The sequence below is a fragment of the Schistocerca piceifrons genome, chromosome 1 (genome assembly GCF_021461385.2).
Source record: "Schistocerca piceifrons isolate TAMUIC-IGC-003096 chromosome 1, iqSchPice1.1, whole genome shotgun sequence".
In the NCBI taxonomy this organism is placed as follows: domain Eukaryota; kingdom Metazoa; phylum Arthropoda; class Insecta; order Orthoptera; family Acrididae; genus Schistocerca; species Schistocerca piceifrons.
The window spans coordinates 1,164,749,693-1,164,770,105 of record NC_060138.1 but is presented as its reverse complement, the minus strand read 5'-3'; the positions used below and the strand labels follow the sequence as shown (position 1 = coordinate 1,164,770,105).

Sequence of the window (20,413 nt, the reverse complement as noted above, 5' to 3'; positions counted from 1 at the left end):
AGGAATGAAATGAAGTGAGATGAATGTGTCATACCTTGTTCATAGGGAAATAAAGGTTAATAACAAAAGGTATTGGAAGTGACCACCCTCGACTTGTAAACACAGGTAAACATGATGCTGCAGATTCTCGAATGCTGCTGCCAGAACCTCTGGTGTCACTGCCTGGATTTCAAGGATGATATTCTCTAGTAAATCTTCAAAGTTCTGGTTTGTTCCTGTAGACCTTGCCTTTTAGGCCACCACAGAGGAAAATGTTAGTTGGTGATAAATCAGGTAACCTTGGGGGCTACAGTCCTTTAGAAATCAATCTGCCAGGGAAAAATGATTCGACCTCAGCAATGGTCACTTGAGACGCAAGGTATGTGGGGCCATCCTGTTGGTACCAGCTTGAGGGTAAGTTCTCCATCGTCCAACTGGTTCACAAATGAACAATGAAATATTTCAGTGTAAACTGTGCTTGTCACAGTAGACAAAAAAATGGTCCATTGATGCAACTCTGTGGTATTGCGCAGAGCATGCAAATCTTTTGTCAATGCAGGGGTTGCTCAACCAGTGTATGTGGAGTTTCATTACACCACAAACGTGTATTCTGAAAGTTTACATAGCCAGAGAGGTGGAACTATGCCTCGTCACTGGACCATGTGTACTGCAATATTCTTGGCTTCTGAGCAATAAATTTCTGAAACCAACAGCAGAATGTAATGCAGTTGTCTTTGTCATTGGCATTCAGTTCCTGAACAACTGCAAACCTGTATGGGTATATGCCAGCTTTCTTCACAGCTCTGTGACGTGCTCCATGACATTCCACGTTCCTGAGATAAACGTCGAACTTTGCATGAGAGATGAACGATCATTGTTTCACTTGTGTGACTTTTTTCCCAGTTATCGCGGCTGACTCTTTCTGTGAAGATTCAGCACAGTTGCACTGCTCTCCATCTTGTTCATTAACTTTTGTATGCAGCATTTAGATGGTATGTGCTGTCATCAAACATTTGCTGATATGTCTTAATGGAACCAGTAATCCAAGATTGTTTCACAAGAAGCATGCTCTCTTTCACAGAGTAGTGATACATTGTCACTAAACACTGAGCTCCAGCCACAGCAATGCACAGAAAAACTCTGTTGCGTCAAACAATGTTGCAGAGTGCAGTCTTGGCACATAAAATGTCACGAATTACACGGTACAATTTCAGTGGAATTGCTACACATTTGTGGGGCCTCTTTAGAGTGGGACACCTTGTAGAAAGTACTGTAGTTGAAATAGTTACATATACTGAAAGCTGGCTAAATCAGGAAAGAAGTTGTCAAAATTTTTAAAAAGCAGTTGAAAGCTTTATAGAAAGGAAAAATTAAATTCAATTGGTGGTGGTGTGTTTGTTGCTGTTAAAAGTATCCTGTGGTGAAATTGAAGTAGATAGCTGCTGCAAATTGTATGGGTACAAGCTACAATCAGTAACAAAAATAAGTTAATAATTGGTGCCTTTAACCAACCCCTGACTCAGATGATATAGTTGCTGAAAAATGCAAGGAGAAATTGAGTCTCATTTCTAATAGGTACCCTACTGTCATGATATAGTTGGTGGTAACTTCAATCTAACCTTGACAGTTGGCAAAAATTCATATATTTAAAGTCAGTTGTAGGCATAAAACATCATCCAAAATTTCGAATGCATTCTCCGTAAATTATTGTGAGCAGTGAGTCAGTTGTAGGCATAAAACATCATCCAAAATTTCGAATGCATTCTCCGTAAATTATTGTGAGCAGTTAGTTCAGGAGCCCACTCAAAGCCCAAATGGTTAGGATAACTTACTTGACCATAAGATTATTGTAATGAAATTGAATCCTGTAACATCCAAACCCATCAAACAAAAATGCAAAGTATATCTATTTAAAGAGGCAGCTAAATAGTTCACCTGACACCTTCCTAAGAGGCAGTCTCCATTCGTTCCAAACTAACAATGTATATGTAGATCGATGACAGAACCGTTAAAGTGGAGTTGCAAAACATGGTCTCCCAGAAGACATCCACTAAAGAAGGTCCAGTAAATATTTCAAAATTCTAATTGTGGACTGCTGCCAACATGACTAAATTAGAAGTAGGTGACCTCATTGTAGTGAAGGAACTTAAAATCAATAAAGGCAAGTCTTCTGGTGGGGATTGTGCACCAGTTAAGTTCCTTTCAGAGTATGCTTATCAAATAGCTCCACGTTTAGCAGTCATATACAACTACTCACTCGATGAAAAATCCATATCTAAGGGCTGGAAAGTTGCACAGGTTACATCAGTACATAAGAAAGGATGTAGAAGTAATCTATTGAATTATAGACCCACATCTCAGACATCAGTTTGCAGTAGGATTTTGGAATATACCGGTATACTGTGTATGAACATCATGAAGTACCTGAAAGAAAACAATCTAATTGAACACACAGTAGTCAGCATGGATTCACAAAATACCATTCTTGTGAAACACAACTGGGTCTTTGTTCAAATGAAGTAATGAATGCTATTGAGGCAGGGAACCTCCCATGTTGACTCCGAATTTCCAGAAAGCTTTTGACACCATTCGTCACATGTGGCTTCTAATCAAATTGTGTGCATATGGAGTATTGTTGCAGTTGAGTGAGTGGATTGCCAATTTCCTGTCACAAATCTGTTTGTTGTAACTGACAGAAAGTCAGTGAGTGGAACAGAAGTGATATTTAGTGTTCTCAAAGGAGGTCATATAGGCCCTCTGCTGTTTCTTATCTACATAAACAATTTTAAGAGACAATCAGTGCAGCCTTTTTAGATTGAGATCCTTTGCAGATACCATTATTTACCATCTAATAAAGTCATCTCTCGATCATAACCAATTGCAAAATGAATTAGAACAAGATAGCTGTATGGTGTGATAAGTGATAATTGACTCTATAAATAATAACAAGTGTGAGGTCCTCTACATGATTTCTACAAAGAAGCGGTTAAATTTTGGTTGCACAATAAGTCATACAAATTTATGGGTGGTTGGTTCAGTTAAATACCTAGGGATTACAATTACAAACAACTTAAAGTGGAACCATCTCAAAGAAATTGTTGTGGAGAAGGTTAAACTATGACCGTGTTTCATTGACAGAATACCTAGAAGATGCAGCAAGTCTACTAAAGAGCCTGCCTAGACTCTGTCTGTCCTCTTCTGGAGTAGTGCTGTGGAGTATTAGATCCTTACCAGATAGGATTGACAGAGGACATCAAAAGAGTTCAATGAAGGGAAGCTTATGGTGCATTATTGTGAAATAGGGAGGAGAGTATCATGGATATTATACAGGAGTTGGGGGGCAGTCAATAAAACAAAGGCTTTTTCATTGCGGTGAGATCTTTTCACGAAATTTCAATCACCACTTTTCTACTCCAAATGGGAAAATGTTTTGTTGACTCCCTCCTATATAGCAAGAAATGATCATAGTAATAAAATAGGAGAAACCAGAGCTCTCACAAAAGGATTTAGGTATTCATCTCTCTCAAATGATATGAGAGTGGAACAGTAGAGAAATAGTCTGAAGGTGGTTCGATGAACCCTTGTCAAGCACTTGAATGAGAGTAGCAGAGTAGTCATGTAGTAGTATTGCCTGGGCAAATCAGAAACTGTTGGTTTGCATACCCCATTGTTCAGACCTTGTCTATGTTTGCTTTAGTTGGCCTATCTGCTTCCGGTTTTCCTTTTTGATGATGACTGTGCTTTTGAGACTTTGTGATTGGAACAAAGCTTTAACAAAAATGCACTCTAAGGCACAAAAAGGACGCACCGTGAAGGAATTATCTAAATGGGATGGAAATCCATAAATGTGATGTACATGTACAAACAGACAAGTGATTACAATTTAAGAAAAACTGGATGATTTATTCAATAGAAAGAGCTTCAAAAAGTTGAGCAAGTCAATAAGCTGTTGGTCCACCTCTGGCCCTTATGCAAGCAGTTACGTGGCTTGAACTGATTGATAGAGTCATTGGATGTCATGAGGGATATCATGCCAAATTTTTTCCAGTTGGTGTGTTAGATTGTTAAAATCCCAATCTGATTGGTGTCCCTGCCCATAATGCATGAAGCATTCTTAGTTGGGGATAGGTCCGGTGCACTTGCTGCCCAAGGTAGGATTAGGCAAGCACAAAAAGAAGCAGTAAAAACACTCACCATGTGCAGATGGGAATTACCTTGCTGAAAAGTAAGCACAGGATGGCTTGCTGTGAAGGGCAACAAAACAGGGCTTAGAATATCATCAATATGCTTCTGTTCTGTAAGTATGTCACAGATGACAACCAAAGGGGTCCTGCTGTAAAAGGAAATGTCACCCCAGACCATCACTCTTGTTTGTCGGTCCATATAGCAGATGACACTCACTGACTCATCACAGAAGACAATTCTACAACAGTCAATGACATTCCAGGCTTGAAGACATGTCGGGAGGACAGCAGTGGGATACCAACCTGATTGTTCCCTGCCATACTGCCCGATAGCCGGGAGTGATGATCTGGGGTGCCATTTCATTTCATTTCATAGGAGGACTCTTTTGGTTGTCATTTGTGTCACACTTACAGCACAGTAGTATGTCAAGAATATTCTATGCCCTGTTTTGTTGCCCTTCATGACAGGCCATCCTGGGCTTACATTTCATTAAGATAATGTCCACCCTTACACAGCAAGAGTTTCTACTGCTGGCCTTCGTGCATACCGAACACTACACTACCTTGACCATTTGGATCATTGGATCTCTCCTTGATTGAGAATGTTCAGAGAATTATGGGCCGGGTCCTCCAACCAGCTCAGTTTTTTGATGATCTAATGCACCAATTGGACAGAATTTGGCATGGTATTCCTCAGGACAGCCAACAACTCTCATCAGTCAAGGCCAAGCTAAATAACTGCTTGCACCTGTGGCTTATTAACTTGCTCAATTTCTAAGGCTCTTTCTCTTGAAGAAATAATCCATTTTTTTCTGAAATTATAATAATTTGTTTGCCTGTAGATGTAAATCACCTGTACTGATTTCTATCCCAAATGGATAATTCCTTCATGGTGCATCAATGTGGAAATCTCCTAGAAGTGGAATTTGATCACATGATGATCAGATAATCAGTTAAGTGAAACATTTTAAATTCTTAGGACTGACGAAATAAGGAACTACTCTTATTGTAGAAAATCTTCTTTAAAAATATATTTTACATTGGCTGTGCACTAAGATGATTTATATGAGGATCTTGGGCCAAAACAGTTTCTACTGTTACTGCAAGAATAATCCCTACAATCTCTGACACTGTAATATGGAAGCTTGTTTACTCTGCATACTTTCTTTCTTTTGTGTCCTATGGTATACTTCGACAAAACTGTGTAATCACTTTCCTTTACTTTACTTTACTTTACTTTACACGTGGCTAAGGCCTTATCGACCATACACCTGCTCTACGAGCCTCTTCCAATTATCTCTATCCAGGGAAATTGTTGTCCAATCAGAGTTGATGCCCATCCTAGCTGCATCTTCCCGGATATTCTCCATCCACCTAATTCAAGGTCTTCCTCTTCTTCTCTTTCCTTCTAATTTCTTAGTGGATGCTATTTTGGGCAGTCTGCTCTCCGGCATCCTTGCTACATGACCAGCCCAGTTCAGTCTTCTCTTCTTTAACATTTCCACAATGGTACTATGTTTGTACAGCTCCCGTAGTTCTTCATTTTTCCTTATCCTCCACTCCATGACATTTTCATCGAAGATTGGTCCAAATATTTTTCTTAGTATTTTTCTTTCAAATATCAACAGTTTTTCTTCATCTTTTTTCCTGAATGTAATAGCTTCACATCCATATAATGCTACTGGTACAATAGTTGACTGATAAAAACGGATTTTGAATTCAGTACTAAGTGATCTCATCCTTAAAATTTTGATACAGCTGTAAAAAGTTCTATTAGCTGCTGCTAGACGGGTGTCTATTTCTATTTCTGCTCTATTGTCTCTGCTAAAAAGACTCCCTAAGTACTTGAAGTGGTCAACTGCCTTGAAAGTGAGACCATTTACGGTCAGTGGTGTATTCTTTTGGAGTTTTTTACTTATGACTAGATATTCTGTCTTTTCTTCATTCACATGCAGTCCAGCTTTCTCAGCTATTTTGTAATAATTTTGCATCATCCTGATTAATTCAGCTTTTGAAGTGCTTATTAAGGCTACATCATCTGCATAAGCAAGTCTAGTAATGTTCTGTCCCTGCAGTTGGATCCCTTGTGGATTAGTTTTAGTGAATTCTCTATCAATCTTCTCTAAGATAATATTAAATAGAGTAGGTGAGATGGCATCCCCTTGTCTGTGTAATCACAAAAAAAAAAAAAATTCTGTTAAATATCAGCATACAGTAGCTATTACTCAGACCCCTCAGTCCACCCAGTTAGTTTGCTAAGTGCTTTAGATAACTTTGAGTCCTAGTTCCATCAGAATAGACTAAAACTTTGTCACAAAAACAGAGATGAATCATTTTAAAACTAAATCATCAGAAATGATAGACATAAAGCAGCTTGGTAACGTTAGGAGGCTAATGAATAAAATTGATGTTTTCAGGCTTAAATCTGGACATAAATTTAATTTGGTATGCTCATACTGAATAAATAATCAGTAGCCTATGCGTTATCAAGTTCCACTCATACAGATACCAAGAAGATAGTTTTTCACATAGTTACTTTGAGCAAGTGGTTTAATTTTTCTGAGTAAGTTCCACTAACATCAAGAAATTTGCAGTATTGTCTAAAATGTGTTGGTGGAATCAATAGTGTATAAATATTTCATTAACTTTAATGTTAAAGGAATTTGTAACAAACACTTTTGTAACTCCGACAAATGAGGAACCCTCTTCCTCAATCAGACACAAGGAGTTGCAGACATTCCTTGAGATTATTAGCTAACAATCTCGTATATCTTTTTCTCATAATTGTCATATTTTGTTACTGGTTGCTGTTAATCTTTTTCATATGAAGTGGACACCATGCTTTCATTGAATCCCTTTCTCTGTTATGATTTTGGGTTTAGTTTTACAACTCATCTGTTGGTTGATGTTTTTAATAAAGTAAATTGCTGACACTACAATTTTGTTACTAGAACCTGACCTTCATGCAATTATGTAATTGGTGAGCTAAATAATCATGTACATTCCATTGTCATTAATACAATTTTTGCAACAACTGATAAATTTGGACAGTATTTTGAAGAAATTGTAACTAAATTTCTTGAAGAGTAACCAATAGTATTTAAGAGTATTACTTAACAAATCTTTTTTAGCTAACATCAGAATTAATTATATCTTGAGTTTTTACTACACAAAATAGCAAAATGAACAACCCTATTTATTGCAAAAAGTCATAGTAAGTCATCTTACTCACAAAAAATTATATCTACATTACTAAAGTAAATAAAGTACAGTAAAAATTTTTGAAAAAATCTGAAACTAAAAACAAAGTTCAAGAATATCTTTCATATGAATTTGAAAACATGCACGACAGAGACAGAGACAGACACACACACAGAGAGAGAGAGAGAGAGAGAGAGAGAGAGAGAGAGAGAGAGTTAGGTAGAGGGAGCTGTGGGAGATAATCAATACTCAGCAGCTTGCTGTGCTTGGTGCACAAAGGATGGCAGCCATTTTCTGTGCTTTCTCCTGTGATTCAAACTACATATACTTTCTGAGTGTGTGTTTTTGAATAATTATTCTTCATTATAAATGTGAGGAGTAAAATGTATTTCAGTCAAATAAAATCACAGGAATCTCATCCTTGGTACACTTCAAGATAACATACCTCGTCCTGCATCACTTAACATAACTCTTGAGTGAAAGTGGACTATATATTCAATTTGTGAAATCTGAAATAGTACTGTTTGTCTCATTGTATTTGTCAGCAAAATGGCTTCTAAAATACTTGTGAAGATACCAACTGTGCCATTCTCTCAGGTAACTGATCGATATTTTTATGTTTGTTTTTTATTTTATAATTATATATTTGCTTGGTGGAAAATATATTCAGTATTAATCACACATTTTGAGTTTTGTATATAAACTTATGAAAAGATTGAGACATTCTTAGAATTTTAATGCAGTGTAAACACACGTTCCTTTACTGACAATATAAAATGATTTTTTTCAAGTCATTAACATTTGTAGTAACGAGTAAAGAGGTACTAGTTTTTAAATCAAACATTACTAGGCTATTTGATAAGAACTGTCAATCAGTTAATGTGCTTTTTGAGAATAAAATAAGTATATCCTAATGTGTGAAAAATGTGCATAAGTAAGACAAATGATCCTAACTGCATTTTCATTTTAAGTCAAAATTTCTTTGCCTCTTAGCTGTTAGAATTCTCCCAATTAGTAAGCCATTTGATTTGTAAGTTTGATGACTAAAAGGTTCACGGTGCTTGAAATGGTCTGGGTTTTGTAGTAGTTGCTTGATTATGTACATAAGTGAGAGGTTAATTTACAGTAGACATTTGTAATAAACCTATTCCAGTCTAAATCACCTAACAACATGGTGGATGCTGGTTGCTCTAGCTGTCATCCTACAATTATGTTCATGTACTCCTCTCTTCCTCTGCTGAATGCCATATGTATAGGCTTTATCAGAGCAAGGATTTATTTTCTGGGAGTCATTACTAAAAGCAAAATATTGTGTCAGAAAACATTATCAGCTATAATTATCAGCTATAATTAAAGGGTGCTTGAACCAAACTGGGTGGTGATTGCCATTGTGTGTAGTATAATTTTATTATAAAAATAAGTCTATAAATTCATTTCCTATTTTTCAATCAACATTTTTAATTTTGTCATTGTATTTAACCAGATGAACAAGAAAACGGCAGAACCAACCTCTGCAGGGAGAGGAGAAGGTTTACCTGTAACACCAACCAGTGACCCTCTATTGCGCATCACATATTTGGAACAGAACATTCGTTTTCTGCAAGAACAGCACCAAGCCATGTTGGCAAGCCTGCACCATGAAATAGAACAGCTGAAACAAAGAAACAGGGGCAAGTCGTTAACATTGCTTGATTTCATGTTGTAATATTTTCATGCTGTTAACTTGACTTTCTACACAATTTTTAATGAACCTACAGTGTGTTCACCTGCTGTGACAGTATTGTTATTATTATTATTATTATTATTATTATTATTATTATTATTATTTCATGGACAAACTTGTTGTTACCTTTTTATCCATTAAGTGTATACCTTTCAGTCTTGAAGATCTAAAGTTTCTTCATATATTAAATTTGTGAAATGAAAATCTATATTTATTAGTATCTGTTATAATAATGTTGTTATCTAAATATTTGATATATTAGTGTTCGGCACTGCTAATGTTGGATCTACTATGAACGTGTATGTATGTTATGTCTCCATGTACACGAAGACACTGAACAAATTACTTAATATTTTTGGTGAGGTCACCATTTTAAAGTTTACCATGATTTCTGCTGGCTTACCAGTGGGGTTGCAGCTGTGAAAGTTAGGTGAAATAAAATATATACAAGCACTCAATGTATGGGTAGTATCAAATGGTAATGAAAATTACAAAAATTCAGTCAACACCATGAATAATAACCTAGTTCAGGTATTGTGAACTTATGATGAATATAAGGCATTAAGGAACAGTTGACCATTTCCCCCAAACTCAAAATGCACAGCGCATAAGTTACTGAAACAAAATTTAAAGACTGGTGATAGATGTAATAAATATAGATATTTAAATTTTAGTTTCATACAGATTTTGTTTTTGATGGCTGTACAGTATATCCTAACAAGTGGAATGGTTTTTCTAAAGCAGTAGTAATAATATCACAGGAAATATGGACTGTTCTTTGTCACTGCGCGGGATTAGCTGAGCGGTCTAAGGCGGTCCTGACGGAGGTTTGAGTCCTCCCTTGTGTGTGTGTGTGTGTGTTTGTGTGTGTGTGTGCGCGTGTGTGTGTGTGTGTGTGCGTGCGTGCGCTTAGGATAATTTAGGTTAAGTAGTGTGTAAGCTTAGGGACTGATGACCTTAGCAGTTAAATCGCATAAGACTTCACACACATTTGAACAATTTTTTTGTTCTCTGTCGGCCATATTTCAGAAACTGCAAATTCTTGACATGTACATCTACAACTATATTCCATAAGCCACCTTACGAGGTGTGGCGGAGTGGTGCATTCTGTAAATTTGGTATTACATAATTAAGGTTTTCCATATTTCATGTATTACTTTGGATTTGCAACTCAGATTTAATTGCTTTGAGAAATTGATATATTATCTGAATTTTGTAGAATTTCTTTTAGTATCAGTTTATTAGTTCCTTGGTAGTATCAGTTTATTAGTTCCTTGGAAAAGGGTATAATGACATAAGATACACTCCTTAAGAGGAAAAAGCAATATGCACTTACAATAGTTTACTGAAAATTACGCTGATTCAGTGGTAAATAAATATAACTGCTTTCATAAAACAGACCGATCAACGTGTTATAAAATTTGATGGAGACTTGTTCTGTCTTGATTCCTGCATAAAGGTCAGCTGCTGTTGCAGTTTGGTTTGCAGTTGTAACACACACTAGTATGTATCTAGGAGATGAAAAAAAAAAATTGTTCGCGTATGCCTCCTGTGCTAAGTGAGTCCTACATTCAGTGAGAATAGTAAGCATGAAATTATGAAAGTACAACACATCTACATGAGTACTCTACAATTCAAACCTAAGTGCGCCGAAGAGGGTTCTTTGTATCATATTCAAACTCGAACAGCACAATAGAAAAACACTTAAATCTTTCTGTATGTGCTCTGATTTCTCTTATCGTACAATGATGATCATTTTTGGTGACAGTAAAATATTTTAACATTCAGAGGAGGATGTTGGTGGTGGAAATTTAGTGAAATATACTTTTGTTTTAATGATTGCCATCTCAACTAGCTTGTATCTGTGACACTCTTTTCCCCAATTTCACAATAAGGCAAAACTAGCTGCCCGTCTTTGAACTTGTCAATGTCCTCTGTCAATCCTATCTGATAAGGCTCCCATACAGCACAGCAATATTCTACTCCAGCAGTGGATGAACCACTGTAGTGTAGGCAGTCTCTTTGGTAAACCTGTTGCATCCTCTACGTGTTCTGCCAATAAAACATAGTCTTAGGTTTGCCTTCCCCACAATGTTATCTATGTGATCGTTCCAATTTAAGTTGTTCGTAATTGTAATTCTGAGGTACTTTGTTGAATTCACAGCCTTTATATGTGTGTGATTTATTGTGTAACCGAAATTCGACAGATTTATTATTTTACTGATGTGGATGACCTCACACTTGTCCTTATTGAGATAGAATTGCCACATTTCACACCATTGGATAGGCAGAACAAGAAGACTGCCACAAAATGAGCTCTGGGCCAAGAAGGCCTTTGTTGAAAAACACACACACACACACACACACACACACACACACACACACACACACACACACACACACACACATCCATTTAAGTTAGTGTGTGTGTGTGTGTGTGTGTGTGTGTGTGTGTGTGTGTTTCAACAAAGGCCTTGTTGGCAGAAAGCTCACTTTGTGACAGTCTTTTTGTTGTGTCTATCTCCGACTCAGCATCTCTGCTATATGGTGAGTAGCAAATAGCCTTTTCATAATATTGTTATATTCCATCCTGGATTTTCTATTGTTAGATATCATGTATTTGTCATTTTACAATTGTTTTTGATCTTCTGATGACTTTACTAGATGGCAAGCGACAGCAAAATCAGCAAACAGGCTAAGATTGTCTCATAAATTGTTTATGTAGATTAGCAACAGCAGGGAACCTGTTACATTTTCTTGGGGAACCCAGGTTGTCACTTCCATTTTACTCGATTTTCTGTTGATTAGTTCCTCCTTTCTGAGAGGAAGTCACTAATGCAGTCACACAACAGAAGCGATACTCAAAGAGACATGGAATTTTATTAGATGTGTCTTGTGAAGAAACCTAGAAATAGTGAATTAATTTGCAATCCCTTGTCAATAGCAATCATTACTAGCTGTGTTTCGCAAAAACTATATTTTCTTAATTGGTTATTCAGTTGCTCCACATTCTCCATCAGGATTTCAAACGCTTCTCGTCATGTCCTGAAATGAGGAAAGTTCTAAATCTACATCTACACCTACATCTAGCATCTGCAAACCACCATGAAGTGCATGGCAGAGGGTACATACCATTGCACCAGTTATTATGGTTTCTGCCCATTCCATTCACATGTGGAGCAAAGGAAGAATAATCATTTGACTGCCTCTGAGTCTGCAATAATTACTCTAATCTTACCCTATTATCCCTATGTGAGCAATATGTAGGGCATTGAATGATATTCCTATCATTTAAAACTTCGGTAATTGACTTTGTTCACATAGTTTACATCTATTATCAAGGATCTTCCAGTTCAGTTCCTTCAGTATCTCCATGACTCTCTCCCACGGATCAATCAATCATGTAACCATTTGTGTTGCCCTTCTCTGTATATGTTCAATATCCCCTATTAATCATATTTGGTGCGGGTCGCACAAGTGATTTGTAAGCAATCTCATTTGTAGACTGATTGCACTTCCCCAGTATTCTACCAATAAACTGAAGTCTACCACTGACTTTATCATGACTGAGTGTATATGATCATTCCATTTCATATTCCTGCAAAGGGTTTTAAATAGGTATTTGTATGAGTTGGCCGATTCCAACAGTGACTCATTGATATTATAGTCATTGGATACTATTTTTTTTTGTGAAGTGCACAAAGTTATGTTTCTGAACATTTAAAGCAAGTTGCCAGTTTTTGCACCACTTTGAAATCTTATCAAAATATGACTGATTATTTGTACAGTTTCATTCAGATTGTATTTCTTTGTAGATCCCTGCATCATCTGCAAAATGTCTGAAGTTATTAATATTTTCTCCAAGGGCATTAATATACAATGTGAACAATGAGGGACCCAATACACCTTCCTGGGGCACACCTGAAGTCACTTCTACATGTGATGATGACACTCTGTCAAAGATAACATATTGCATCCTTCCTATCAAAAAGTCCTGAGTACAGTCACAAATATCACTTTGCACAATAAGCATAGGTTGGTACAGAGTCAAATGCCTTTTGAAAATCAAGAAATATTACATCTACCTGGCTGCCTTGATACAAAGCTTTCAGAATATCATGCGAGTAGAGTGCGAGTTGAGTTTCACATGACTGATGTTTTCAGAATCCATTCTGGTTGGCATTGAAGAGATCATTCTGTTCAAGACACCTCATTATATTTGGGCTCAGAATATGTTCTAAGATTCTACAACAAATCATTGTCAAGGATATTGGATGGTAGTTATATCGGCCACTTCTACTACCGTTATTGTAAAAGAGTGTGACGTGTGCTTTTTCCAAGAAATGGACGCATTTTTTTGTTTGAGGTATCTGATAGATTGTAGTTAAAGGAAAGGCGAACTCCACTGCAAATTCAGTATAGAATCTGACAGCGATTCCATCATGTCCTGGAGGGTTGCTGTTTTTCAACACCACTGACACTAATATTGATTTCACTCATCTTTTCGGTGAGAAGAGGATTACATTGGGGCAATTCTCCTGGATTTTCCTTTGTAAAGGAATATTACCTCTGCACGCTTGTTCTTCCATTCCCTCTGATGATCTCTGGGTGGCAGTCTGTCAACAGGTGGTTACTTTGGCATAACCACTGGTCCTCACTTGATGGGAGCAAGCTTCAGGCAATTAAGCCTCTCCCAGTGGCTTGGAATGCAGTTTTTTTTTTTTTTAACCACTAATATTCTCATTAATGTTTGACATCTGTTACTGGCCATTTTAGCAAACAACGTGCAGTCTCTCAGCTGCATTTTACTTTTTATCCATCATATCAATATGGCAAAGGAAATTTAATCTTTAATTCAGGACCTCCATTCTCTCTATGGCATATTTTATGAACCTTTCTCAAAGTCCCTGCTTTTAACTGTCTTTCCTTCGATCCATTGGGCTTAATGTGTTGTCATTGTTAACTCCTTTTTCATCTTCATGTTCTACGTTCTGACATGGGCGCATATGACCCTACTTGTTTTTCTGTCCTAAAACAAAACACTCTGCAGCCATTCACCCTGATGGACCCTCATTTGCAAGTAGTCAAAGCTAAAAAGATCAGAATTTTGCATAAGGTTCAGTAGCCTTACAGATGTAATAATGTGTACACTGATTGTATGGTGTAATGTACCAATTAGTGCTTCCACGTGTAGAATGTTTTGGGTTCAAACCTTGTCAGGCGATTTAAATTTTTTATTTTTAAACCATTAATGAAATTACTTGGATCATTAGTTTTATTCAATTAAGTGGTTTAAATGTAATTTTAGATTTATGTTCCTTTATCACATCATCATTTGCCCTCAGTTTTCCTGTCATTCTTCTTCCACTCAGAATTTTTGTGAATGTGAATTTAATTGTATTCGTCTATTATAATATTTAAAAATGCCAATCTATTGGTTAAAAAACCGTAAACAAAATAATCTGTTTATATTGGTTGTGGAATGGTGTCAAAAGTATATTTTTTCGTTAAAAGACGTGCATTTTTTGGATGGTAATCATCATACAAACATTTAAAAATATCCTTAATTCCTCCTGCACTACAGATAAAATAATGCAGATGAAGATTAAAGTGAAAGAATAAATCAAATCTAAAATAATGCATAAAACTAATTAAAATCACATGAACAGAGATTCCAAGCAGTAAAAGAATGATACAAAGAAAAATGAGGGCAAATAAAGAAGTAGACACGATTATTAAAATGTGACGAAGGAATAGAAGTATAAAATGATTTTTGGAGACAGCATTTAGCACAATTTCTGGAGGATGTTTTATATCTACCACAGGCTTTGAGTGTGTGTTTTTGCCAACATATTGAGGGTAGCTTGAAGTCACCACCAACTATAATTGTATGAGTGGGGAACCTATTTGTGAACTGTTCAGCAACTGAATCATCCTTTTTTTTTTTAGGGGGGGGGGGGGATAAAAGGAAGCAATTTTTAATTTATTCTGGTTGTCAAGTGCAACCTCTACACACACTGAGAGTAACTATCTACTTCAGGAGAAACTTTCAAATGATAGAGCACAGCAATCAGTCATCCTTTTCTTTCAGGTTTTATTAGGCAAATGTAGATTTCGACTAATGTCTAGTCATTATCAGTGCACTATTTCATGGTGTCAATGCATGTTCTATTGCTTCAGTTCCCTGTTGTTCGGGCTTCTGCCACAGTTCTAATCAGAGGCTCATACAGTTCTGCGACTGTGTAGGTTGCAGAATGCTCGATTGTGACAAGGGGTGGTGGCGTTTTGGGTTCTCATTAAGAGGTCAAGTATTCACTACATGGGCAGCGTTGACGAACAACAGGGGACTCACGTACTAGGACATGCATTGATACTATGAAATAGTGCATTGATAATGGCGAGGCACTAGCCGAAATCTAGATTTGCCTAATCAAACCTGAAAGAAAAGGATGGCTGGCTGCTGTGCTCTATCATTTAAATCATATAACCGTTGAGTGCATGCACATTCCTAATGGAAGGTAATTGGACAAGATAAACTTCTTCTAACAGCAACAAAAATACCACCAACAACTGTATTTAATCTATCTTTTCTTAACACTGTTAGGTCCTTTGGACAAATTTTGACTGAATCTATTCCCGACTTTAGCTTTCTTTCAGTACCTATAATGATATAAGCTTCAGTGCTTAGCACTGGAACTCTGGTTCTTTCCCAACACAGCTATGACAATTTACAGCTCCAGTATTGGTTGTTCCCCACAGCCCCTGCTACCCATGTAGTGGATACCTGACCTATTAATTAGAACCACCCCATGGCACAAGTTGAGTTTTCTGCAATCTCCACAGTCGCAGAACCGTCTAAGCCTCTGATTCAGATCCAGCGCTCAGCTAAGTACCATAACTCCACGGTCGGTCTTGTCAACAGTGATGTAGATGGTGAGCTGTGTGTTCATCCCACAAGCAAGTCTGGCAGTCTTTACCACTTAATTCATTGCTTCAATCTACGTATATAGATGATAGCTATATGAGACTTGAAAAGGTCTCTCTAAAAATAATTTCATTTGATTAGAGCACCTATGCCTGGGTTTCAGACAAGTTCCCCCAATTTGTTTGATCCTGAGGTGCTATTCTAGTACATTTGGAGAGCCCTGCAATGCTGTTAGAGTTTAGGGAAAATACCAAAGGGCTGAAGTGTCAAGGGGAATTTGGATTGAGCAGGGACACTAGGGTAGTTCGTGCAGTTCTGCAAAGCTACTGTGCCAGGGTGGTGTAGTGGTTAGCACATCTGCCAGTAAGAGACACAGGTTCTAATCCCAGCCTTGGTACAAATTTTCATTCATAGATCGTAGATGATTGAGACATGAAAAGGTCTCTGGAAATATAACAGTGGAAAATTCAGGATGTAACAGTACTATAGAAACGATAGTTGCTACTCACCATATAGTGGAGAAGCTGAGTCGCAGATAGGCACAACAAAAAGACTATCACAAAATAAGCTTTGTCAAAAATAGGCTCTCTCTCTCTCTCTCTCTCTCTCTCTCTCTCTCTCTCTCTCTCGCTGTCTGTCTGTCTGTCTCTCTCTCTCTCTCTCTCTCTCTCTCTCTCTCTCTCTCTCTCTCTTGCTGTCTGTCTGTCTGTGTCTCTCTCTCTCTCTCTCTCTCTCTCTCTCTCTCTCTCTCTTGCTGTCTGTCTCTCTCTCGCTGTCTGTCTCTCGCTGTGAGTGTGTGTGTGTGTGTGTGTGTGTGTGTGTGTGTGAGTGAGTGAGTGAGTGAGTGAGTGAGTGAGAGATGAAAGCTTATTTTGTGACAGTCTTTTTGTTGTGCCTATCTGAGACCTAGCTTCTCCGCTATATGGTGAGTAAAAACTATCTCTGGAAATGTAGTATCATTTGATTTACCACTTCAGCTAGATGCCAGAAACCAGAGATAACCTTTTCTGATCCAATGCGACACACATCGTTAGTACCGAGATAGGTGAGCTATCACCTAATTGGTTGCACCCTATGCTCTTCATGGCATCTTGAATGACGCCTCCCAGCACGCTCACAGAATACACACTGGATTCCTTCCCTTCCTTGGCACTCATATTCCTGAGGAACCCCATTATGTACCTAACATTGTGTGACAATGTTTGCCTTCTTTGTTTCTTTGTTTGTTGTCCTTGGTGTCGACGTACTGGCTGAAAAAATAGGGGTTGGAAGTGCAGCATTGTCTACTGTAAATGATGTAGCCGACAGGTGCACATTTGCATTTCATAGTTGTTTACTTTCACTTTTCACAACCCCCATACACACATTTATATATGGCCAGTGCACTGTTGTTTCAACTTTCCATAAGCCTCAAGTTTAGTTTGTAGGCAAACCTCCACATACTGCTGTAATAGTTTACTATTGAACATCTACAAGCAGTAAAAACCTAACCACGAAGTTCACAGTTCTTGAATAGAAAGGTACATATGGAGCAGACACTGTCATTGTTCTAACACATGGCATAATTGTGGAACACTTATTTCACAGTTAAGTTGAAGCATTGTTGTTGTAACCAACACAGGTTTCTCGTCTGAAACTCAGTCGTGGACTCACTGTGTCGGGACCAAAAATCGGGCCCTTATATATCCTCACAATAATAGGTGCTGAAACTACACATTGTTGGAAGTTTAATTTACAGATATTACAATTAAAACTTACTTCATTCATGAAAAATTGGTTCTTTTTGACAGTTTCTTCTACTACAAGAGTTAGGCCAAATTATTCATTTAAATCATGAAATTAACAAATATAAGTACACAAACAATACTTTGGACAGACCTGTTAATTACTTTGGAATTAATGGCTGGCTTTGCTAACATGTTTTTGAATAGAACCCAATAGATACTTTAAGATTACTAGCATTTCATCTTCTAAATGTTTACAATTATTATGGAATTTATGTTTGTTTATAAGTCAACAATAGAATTTAAATTATGAAACAATTACTGATTTCACCCTATAACAAAAGTATTAACTAGGAATTGTCAAAATAAATTGGCCGGCCGCTGTGGTCAAGCGGTTCTAGGCACTTCAGTCCGGAACCGCGCTGCTGCTACGGTCGCAAGTTCGAATCCTGCCTTGGGCATGGATGTGTGTGATGCCCTTAGCTTGGTTAGGTTTAAGTAGTTCTAAGTCCAGGGGACTGTTGACCTCCTCAGATGTTAAGTCCCATAGTGCTTAGAGCCATTTGAACCATTAGTCAAATTGGAAAATCAATTACACACGTAAAACTAAGCACAAAATTAAATCTGGTGTTATATTCTTTAAAACTGAGGGTCAACCTTTCTCTTTTATGAAAATGCAGATTATACTCACTTATGTTAATGTTAATTAGTTAAAAGTGAAAAAATGAATTTAAAGGAGGCAGATAGCAAAACAAGAGGTGAAGTCACAATTAGAGATCCCAAGCTAGTAAACCCACCCCCCCTCTGTGACTGCCCAGATCTTGCAGGCTGAGAGGCTTCCTGTGGAATAGGGTGAGTGACTGCATCTGGCTCAGGCTTTGTCAGCCACAGGTAAACCATTTCATCAGGTGAATGAGGGGCCTCTTTCATTGACCTCCTGGAAAGTCTTTTGAGTGCCTGCCACAGCTTGAAACAACCTCCCCCTCATACATGGTTGAGGGGTCATGGTCAGTGTGGGGAGTACCCGGGGTGGTCACAATAGAAAAAGAGCAATCAGGGGACACAACTGACATGCTGGACATACCCCGCATCCCCAATCCAGCCACCCACAATGATGCTCACTGGCAACAGCCTCAAGCTGCATGACCAAAGCTTTGCTTTTGTAACATAAGATCCAGTGATATTTGTTGCCAATTGTTAGTGAATTGGTATAAAAACTGGAGAAATATTTGTTGTATAGAATGAAAGGGCGCAGCTGCAGCTTTTTAAAAGGTAATAGCTTTTCTGCTAATTTTATAGTTTATTTTAGGCTGTCCACATCATACACACACACACACACACACACACACACACACACACACACACACTGGCAGCCACTTCTCCTAGTTTATACTTAAAGGTTCTCCAGGTCCACATCATTAAGATGGGGGGGGGGGGGGGAGTCTGCTAGGAATGTTCCTGTGTGTGTGTGTGTGTGTGTGTGTGTGTGTGTGTGTGTAATTCAGTTGTTCATGAGTATGCTAAGCCCATTCTTGCATGGAAAAACATTATGACCCAACAGGAAACATTGTTCCCCATTTCATCTGCATTTACATTTATTGAGAAAATAAATATTTAAATAATAAAACCAGTGCAATAAGTAGTAGTAGTAGTAGTAGTAGTAGTAGTAGTAGGTGATTGCCCCTCTCCCTCCCCCTGGCCCTCTCCCTCCACCCATCCTCTCCCTCCCTCCATCCTCCCCCACCCCCTCAACATATAACTCTTACATTCAATTTTGTTGATGAAAAAAGTACTTAAGTTTTTGTCTTCTTTAATTTTTTATCTGATTTCCTTCATTTTTGTTTCAGAGCTACAGTTTCAACTCGTTTTCAGTAATGGAGGACTGATTCAGAGCAGTCCTTCTTCGCCAGAGGATGACAGTAAACCAAAGGTTTGTTTTATGTAGCGTTGTAAAGTTGTATTTAGTATTGTTGATAAGGCTTTATCTACTACTAGCTGTGCCCAAGACTTTTTACTTGTTTTGACTTACGAAGCCTTCTCGTAAACGAAGTTTGAAGTAGTATGAGTAGGGACTGAATGAAAAGCTTGTTTGCTTCATTAATATGGGAGAACGCTTCATAGAGTTGGCCACATGAAAAGCAACTGACATTAATGTCCACACCCGCAACATTAAATATCTGGCCTTGTACTTTGTTTGTAGTTGTAGCATAACATAAGCTCACCGGGAAGTGTACACATTTAAAGAGAAATGGTAAAGTGTTGGGAGTAAGCGGGATTTGAGGTGTAAAAACTCACTCACTTGTGCCATTTCCCATCAGAATTTCCGCTTTGACAATGTTATGTTGAAGAGAAGTAACTTCAAGCCTCTGTGAGAGAAGGGTTCTGAGGAGCGAGACAATGCATAATGCTCTTATTCAGAGTTATGTTGCATTTCCCTTTCGGAAGGATTTTTAGAAGATTGGGTTAAAAGTTGATGTTCTTGAGCTGCAGTAAGTTTCTCCTCATGAACTTCATTGTATTCTTGAGATTGCGTAGTCCTCAGTCTATTATACAGGAAGACTTGATTATTTTGTAGGCGTTTTTATTTGTAAACAAAATTGAAATCTAAATGTTTCGTGTTGGCACCCAAATCACAAAGCAAACTTAATAAACCTATTTCTCCTAGCAAAGAATATAA

General features: G+C 37.6%; 1 protein-coding gene across 2 annotated transcripts in view; it reads left to right on the top strand.

Annotated features, from left to right (window-relative positions):
- The window catches only part of LOC124781337, a 78,014-nt gene that overhangs the window by 31,721 nt on the left and 25,880 nt on the right, over window positions 1-20,413 (top strand). The window contains exons 1-3 of one of the 2 annotated variants that reach the window (XM_047253854.1): window positions 7,704-7,961; window positions 8,848-9,034; window positions 19,584-19,666. In XM_047253854.1, the coding sequence (XP_047109810.1) occupies window positions 7,914-7,961; window positions 8,848-9,034; window positions 19,584-19,666 (318 nt within the window). In that variant the 5' untranslated portion in view covers window positions 7,704-7,913. Of the gene's footprint in view, window positions 1-7,703; window positions 7,962-8,847; window positions 9,035-19,583; window positions 19,667-20,413 lie in introns of those variants that run through there. The other variant, XM_047253853.1, reaches the window with a different exon arrangement.